General features: G+C 39.7%; 1 protein-coding gene across 1 annotated transcript; it reads right to left on the bottom strand.

The window, feature by feature from the left end:
• Nucleotides 1-387: 387 nt before the first annotated feature.
• Nucleotides 388-7,590, bottom strand: LOC6570256. The gene is made up of 5 exons (XM_043215827.1): nucleotides 7,524-7,590; nucleotides 6,652-7,365; nucleotides 5,658-5,805; nucleotides 5,189-5,551; nucleotides 388-3,804 (listed from the first exon to the last, which is right to left on the bottom strand). Exons 1-5 carry the CDS (start codon nucleotides 7,565-7,567, stop codon nucleotides 1,363-1,365), a joined length of 3,711 nt encoding a protein of 1,236 aa, XP_043071762.1. The 5' UTR covers nucleotides 7,568-7,590; the 3' UTR covers nucleotides 388-1,362.
• Nucleotides 7,591-7,988: the final 398 nt, after the last annotated feature.

The raw sequence follows: 7,988 nt of genomic DNA, 5'->3' as shown, positions 1-7,988 counted from the left end.
TTTGATATGCATGTGTGTGTGTATGTGTGTGTGTATGTGTGTGTGTATGTGTGTGTGTGTATGTGGGTGTGTACGTGTGCTTCCTATGTGTGCGTCCGCTGAACAACCTCGAAGAGTCTACCAATAAATTAAATTAAAATGTATGTGTTTTAACTTTAATGTATATGCGCACGTCGTGTTATATCAGTTAGCTGAATATGTATTAGTACTAGTACTTATACTAGTATTAAAAATTACACGTTTGTCGAATATACACATGCATATGTAAATATATATTCTAGTATAATATTGTACACATACACATATATATACACACACACACACACACAAATATATATATATATATATGTACTTAATAATTTTTCGTATGCTTACAAAAGAAATTTATTAGGCGGAGTCTTTGGTTATCTTATTTAATTGTAAAACGTTACTTAAAAACTACACGTATGTATTGTATGTTAGCATGTATTGTATGTATTCTATGTAAGTGTATGTAAGTATAAGCGGCAAAAGCGGCGGCCATTTTGAAAGTGAGACTTTAGACTGTCGATCAGCCATAATCCGCGTCGTGGGGGAGGGGGAGAGAGAGGTGCCTTTCAGGCGAGACAACAGAATGAGCGGCATAACGAGAGAGCGTAAAAAAAAAGCAAGGCAAGGCATTTTAGTCGAGAATTTACTCCTTTATATGCGCAATTGTTGGTCGCATCATTTGCTAGTATGTATACCAATCCATGCACAGTTTATTTTTTAGTTGTCGCCAATCGCTGTTGTTGGTGTTTTTGGGCGGGTTACACACAGTAGAATGAATGAACGGCAAAGCGATAGAACGCAAAAACCACCGTCATACATTGTGCAAAGCTAAAATGCAATTCATTTTGCTTTGCTTCGGCAATTTTATGAATTTACCTTTGGCTGCTGTTGAGAATTTCTTATTGTCGCGCCGATTTTTCGAAGTGATCGATGCATAGTTTTTTTTTTCTTTTTAGATGCCGCTGATTTGTAATGAGAATGCTGTTCTTGTTATTGTGATTGTTGAGTTAGCCTGGAAGGCCAATTGCGATTGTTCGGCAAAGTGAGAGGCGAAAAATAGCCTTTATACACTGTGCAACGCAACATAACGTAATTTGTGCATTTTACTTTGGCTTGTGCTGATAATTTCATTTTTTTATGCACGCAATTGTCGCTCGAATAAGTTGCCCGCTAATTTTTCACAGCGTTTGTTTTTTTTTACATACACAGTTTTCTTTTAGTTAACGCCGCTGTATTCGTATAGTGTGTGCTTTTGTTGTTTTAGCTGTTGTTGCTGCCGCCTTCCTCTTCTTGCTGCTCTGTGTCTCTACCTATCGCCATCTCTGTCTGGCATCAGAAACCGCTATAGCCGCTTATATCGGACGGCTTGAGACGCTCAAAGACGCTCAGATGCCCATGGTGATGATTCAAATGATTTAGATGTGGATGCGCATGTGGATGATGCGGATGTGGATGGGGATGTGGATGGGGATGTGGATGGGGATGCGGATGTGGATGCGTATGGGCAAAGCCCGTATAATTACTCTGCGGCGGTGTATGACCATAATGCGTATACGGATAATTTGGACTCGGCACCTGAACACCATAAACCGCACCATGTCCGTAATCGGTGGCAGCAGCAGCAGCAGCTGCACCATGTTGTGGGTTGTAGGCTGGCGCATACATTGTGTTCACGTGCGCCATGTGCGCATGCTCCACATACATTTGGGGCGGATGATGTGACAACGCTGCCATATGATGATTTAAATTCAGATTAAGCTGTGTCTGGTTGCTGCTGCTGTTGTTGATGTTGTTGTTGTTGTTGCTGTTGTTGTTGTTGCTGTTGTTGTTGTTAACGCTGCTGCTGTTGCTGCTGCTCGCTGTTAAGTGTGGTGGATAAGCCGCTATTGATGGACTGTGACTGTTATAATCTTGGTGGCTGTGAGCGTTGTTGCTGTTAAGGCAGTTGCTGTTAAGGCTGCTGCTGTTATGGTTGTTTTCGCTGCTGTTAGCGCTGCTATTGTTGGGCCGGTTGCTGTTTTCGCTGCTGGTGACGCTGCTTGTGTTTGCTGCGGACGCAGCCAGACTGCTAACGGAGAAGCTATTAATCACATTGCTGTTTTGCGCTATGGGCTCTGCTTGCTCAACATTAACATCCAACTGACAGCGCTTTTGCTGCTGACTACTCTGTTGTTGCTGGTGTAAACCCATCAGTCGACTTTCGACCGCCGCCGCCGCAGCAGCTGCCGTTGCTGATGATATGGCGGACGTTTCATGTTCACTTATCGCTGGTATTTGATCCACCAGCGACTCCAAACCGGATAGACTCTTGCGCGACATATCCGAGGCAGCCTGTGGACTAAGATGCAGCTGCTGTGTATGCTGGGGTGAGCCCAGCATATAGGCTCTCCTGTGTGGCGACTGCTCTTCGTAACGTTGCCAGTGATCCGCCTGCTGCTGCTGTTCCGGCGTATAGCTGAAGCCCGGCGGATAGTGAGCAATGGCGACGGGCGAGGCTTGAGCCGTTGCTGGCTGCTTGGCGTTATTATTATTGTTATTGGGCGACAACCATTGCTGACAGTGTGTGAGTGTCTCCGGTACGCGTGTCGCCGCATACGGCACACCCTCCGGTGATTGTTGTGCCAGCGGATTGCCATCGGGTGGCTCAAAATCGACCACTGCGCACATATTCGGTGAACTGGGCGGCGGTGTCTCACCCAAATGGGCAAGCGCCGGATTAATTGCATTCACCACAGCGCTCTCATGTGACTCCGCCGTAGCCGCCTGTGGCACGGGGTAACTACAATTCAAAGCAGGCGATGCCATTGGCGAAGCGGAGGCCGTGTAAAGTATATGAGATGGGGGCGGTGTATTGTAGAGACTGGGCGGTACCTGATGGTTACTGCTCTGCGGCGATGCCGTACCGTGCTCCATGAAACTAGTCGTAGTTCCCGTTGGGTTCTTATTGGGATTAACTGCCGTATTGGAGGAGCATACTTGTTGTTTGCCCGAGGCCAGCATTGTTTCCATGCTCGGTTTGACTTTTTTGGGTCTGCCGCGTTTCTTTTTGGTGGGCAACTCACCAGGAGCGGGTCCTAAATTACCAACAGCTCCAGCTCCTGCTGGCCCTCCACTAGCCATCATGGATAAATTTAATATATTATTAAAATCATGTTGTGGCATTAGTTGCACCTTGCCACCGCTTGTGGCATCCATCAGCTCCTGTCCCTTTATTTTCTTGGGTCGACCACGTTTCTTTTTCTCCGGCAAAGTTTGCTGTGATTGTTGCTGCTGCTGATTCTCATAGACACATAGATAATTCTGCTCCTCATTGTTGCCGTAGATAAAATTATTCGAGCTGCTTGCATTAAAATGTGGCATTAGTTTCTCCACCTGATTGCTGGCATCTATATTTGTATTATTTCCAGCTGCTCCACCCAAATTCTCGCCAAAAATCAGATTGCTTGGCTGATTGCCATGTTGTTCCACACTGGCCACATTATTATTATTATTATTATTATTATTATTATTATTATTATTATTATTATTATTATTGTTGCTAATGTTTGGCAACGTTTGAGTGACCTTGAGGGAGTCAACTTGCTGCTGCTGCTGCTGCTCGGCACATTGTCGTATTCGCTGCTCGGTAAAAACACATTCGTCCTCATCCATGTGCGGTATGCTGCCATTGAGCAAATCACGGAATTTCTTTAGCGCCGCGTAGAAGGGCACTTTGTCTGCGGCACGCGGCAATTGGGCACATCGTGCCGATGACGAGGGCATTACCCATATATACTGCAAAATTCACAATTAAATGTCATTTACATTAGTTATACATCATTATTATAGAACAAAAAGAGTTATCTATCATAATACATTTTTTTGTGATCTTTATGATCTAGTGTGGTCCTTCTGATCCTATATAGCTCTTAAATACTTTAAAAAATGCTCTACAAATACTAATATACTTATCATTTATAACATTAATTAAATAGGTACAAAATAAGTTAATTTAAAAATTCTTTACACACACAGAAAAAAACATCCTGGAAATTAGACATATTTTTCTAACTTTTTAAGAAGCCACAATTTACGATTTACTAAAGCTATAAATATTTACTTTTTAATTTATTTATATACATTTAAATGTTATTTATTTAATTAATTAATTTTATTCAATTTTGTTGTCTTTTTGTGTGGACTGACTTCAGCTAACATTAAATAAATAAACGCTGAGCTCAATTCAGGTTCCTCTAGTCAATTTAAAGCTTCTTGTCTCGTAAATAGCAGTGAGGATTGATCGTAACTATTTCATGCTAACTATTCTCTTTTGGTCTGATTGTGTTTTTCTCCAATCAATTTTACATTTAAATACCCTCTGTAAACTGTTAAATATTTATTTATTTTGTTTGTGTACTTTGATTACTTTGATAAAATTTTATTTGTACTTTAATTTAATTGGTTTGCTACTTTTTGTATTAGTATATTAAATAAAATAAATAAGTAAAAAGAAATAAATAAAAAGAGCTCGCCAAGAATTTAAAGTCTAGTTCCCAACTTTTAAGTTGCTACAATTCAGTAACAAAATAAATAATAAAAATAACAACTAAAATAAATAACTAAAGTAAAAATAAATAAAATAAGATATCAACATGAAAAAAGTACTTTAAGTATGGCAACATGGTTGGTTTACTTTTGATTTAATATTTATCAAATTTTTTTTTACCAGATGTAAATTTCATATTGCAACCAAAGCTCAGACAAAAATTTGCCGATGTGTTCTTTGGATGCCTATCAGACTACAGACTATATCCCATATTTAAAGTCAGAAATATACGTAGTGATTTGAATTAGTATTATCATTGGGATATTGCTCTGCGACCAACTAGATCTATTGTGCTTCTTCTGAACCTATAGCTCCTCCATCAAACCCAGCTGCTGCACGAATGCTAAAATCGTTGTTGGGTTGAGGGCTTCGATGCTGAATCTTTTCTTGGTTAAGGCGAGTTAGTTAGGTGACTTCTTAGTCTACAATGTCTTGTCAGTAGACCGGTGAGTATCCTAAGCCTGTTCTTCCCCATTATTATTACTTGCTTAAACCGTTTATAATAATGTTTTGAGTAATATATAATAATAATATAATATTATATAGTGCAAAAATATGAAAGATAATACTTACAGTATTGGTGCCATCGACACGATCCGGCTGTCGACCGAAATGAAATTCCTTTTTGCCCGAAAAAACCTCGAAAATCAATTTGCCGTTGAAGACGGCAATTTTTGGCTGGAATCTTTGGAGTTTTTCGAGCAGAATGCGACTGCCTTCTTTGATCTCTTTGCGCGTCAGATCCGCGGAGCCTTTTGTGGCACGTGCCACCATGTTGGTAAAGCCGATGCCCTGTTTCAACAGCGTATAATCATCATCGGCACTCATCTGTTCCTGGGTCAGACCGGATAAATAGAGGCACTTCCAGAAATGATTGCCGGGTCCCGCATAATGATGTCCTTTATATGCGGCAAATAAGCCAGGATTTATGCCCACCTGCAAAATTCAATTTATATCAATAAATTCTTGTTGCAAATTTCTTCTTCTTTTGTGCATGTATGTATATATATACATACAAATATCGAAATTTACACCAACTCACTATAACGATATCTAGATTATCACACAGATGGTCGGGAATGGTGCGCTTTATTACTTCCGCCTCGGACATTCCATTGAATCGATCGTGTTTCTTGCGCTCCTTGGGCTTCATCGTATTCAGCATATCACTGGATCCGTCCCTCTCAACGCTGCTTATAAATGATTGATTGATTAACGATTGATTGGCTGGTTGGTTAACAGAATAGTCAAGTCAACTTCACTGATACATTTATTTTAATTTGTTGCTTAGTCTAGAGTCTAGAGTTTATCTAGGAATTCAATATCTATAATCTATAAAATATAGTCGATCCCAACAAATACATATTATAAATAACAAAGTTAAATAAAATTAAAAATTTGTATATTCTAAAATTTTTTTGTTTTTTTTATATATATATTTACTATCTACTAAAATAGAAAATAAATTAAAAATATAATTTAATATTTATGCTTTTTAATATAAAATGTTGTTTATATATTTATATATATATATATCACATGTACCAAAATCAGTAAACATAAAAAAATCAAAACACATTTAAATACATTTTAGTATTTATGCTTTTCAAATTTAAATTTAAAGAAATAAAAGATTTAATTAAAGAATTATTGTTGTTCAATTCTGCAAATTAATTCGGTCTATAATATACATAAATTTTTAGAAATCATGCTTGATTTGAAAATCACCCGAAAAAAGATGCTTAATAGCAAATTAAAAAAAAAAAAAAACATTTTATATCTTTATTTATATTTAACGTTTAAATCAGAACTGATATAACAAATAAATAACTCTTGATTTAAGTATTTTAAAATAAGAACAAACGTTAGATAAAAATTACTTAATTAAAAATGTTCCCTTCTTTCTCTGGATTTAAGTATTTTAAACTGAGAACAACCCTTAGATAAAAATTACTTTTGCCACATATTTTCTAAGTGCAAAATAGTGAGTCAGTCAGGTACACGAAAAATGTTTACAGTGTATGAAGAAAACTTACCACTGTGGCTGTGAAACTGTCATTTGCATATTCTCAGCAGAAATGAGTTTCTTTTTGCGACCTCTGCGCTTTGGCACTGAACCCGCTGAGGATGTCGCACTCAAATCGTTGTGGGCATCCATCGATTGGCCGCCACTGAGCTCCACCTCGAGAGACTCACTGGGATTGGATGGAGGAGGAGGCTGTTGCTGCTGCTGTTGATCCTTAATCCTATATATATCTGATCTGATCTGATCGGAGGAGACTGTTGCCGGAGCATAGCTCGATGCATTTGAAGCGGCGGGTAAATCGACAACATGATGAGGAGCACCACCTGGTTGGCCAGTAGGAGGACCAGGAGCAGCTCCTACCGGTGACAACATACTCATCTCCTCACCCATAAAGCTGTAAGGATCGGCAACATCAACACTATTCGAAATTCTCGGCATATTCAAGTGTGGCAGAGGAGGGGGAGCAACTGCTGCTCCAGGTGCCTGCACCTGCGGACTATTCGATGTGGACACCACAGTCTGATTCGCTTCAGAGCTCTTTGTTGCCATTAATTGGTCATGTTTACTCTGGGTGACCAATCCCATGCCGCCATGTTGCATCTGATGCTGTGGCGTCACCGAATGTGTCGACGAGCTATGCGAATTGGGCGTCAACACATCCCCGGCACTTGTCTCATAGCCATCATCTTGATTCTCCGGTTTGGCATTGCTTGGGGAGAGCGTCCTGCAAGTCAATCAAATTCATTGTTAAACTAAATAATAAATGGTTTTTACAAATTGGTAGTTTTTGTTGTGCAACAAATGTTGCAGTATTTAATTAATATTTATATTAATATTTAACGGCTACGACTGCTTGTAGCAAATGCTTCATACGTTACTCACAACTTGTACGCCGAGCAGGGATCCTCATGAAATTCATCCATCATCAGATCATGATAAGCCTCCTGCATCTGTTGATGTGGATGTGGGCCAAGCTGCTGAATGGGATGTTGCTGTAAATGGTAATCTAGATGGCGCTGTTGCAACAAACGTGTCTGTTGTGAATGTTGTTGTTGAAGTGGATGTTGTTGCTGCTGTTGTTGAAGCTGTTGCTGATGTGGATGTTGCTGTTGTTGCAATAGATGTTCCGGATGCTGTTGTTGAAGATGTTGTTGTTGTTGAAGGTGTTGTTGCTGTTGCTGTTGCTCTTGTTGCAGTTGCTGTTGTTGCAGTTGATGTTGCTGGTGTATGGCAAAGAGTTGCTCGTGTGCATATTGCTGATGGCTGTAGTTGGCATAGTGAATTGACTGTTGTCGCTGCTGATCAACCAGACTCTCCTGAAGAAGGTGCGGTTGCAGATGGGGTTGG

The sequence above is a fragment of the Drosophila grimshawi genome, unplaced genomic scaffold, assembly GCF_018153295.1.
Source record: "Drosophila grimshawi isolate 15287-2541.00 unplaced genomic scaffold, ASM1815329v1 contig_80, whole genome shotgun sequence".
Taxonomy (NCBI): Eukaryota; Metazoa; Arthropoda; class Insecta; order Diptera; family Drosophilidae; genus Drosophila; species Drosophila grimshawi.
The sequence above is the reverse complement of the archived record's forward strand: the minus strand, read 5'-3'. Positions and strand labels throughout refer to the sequence as shown.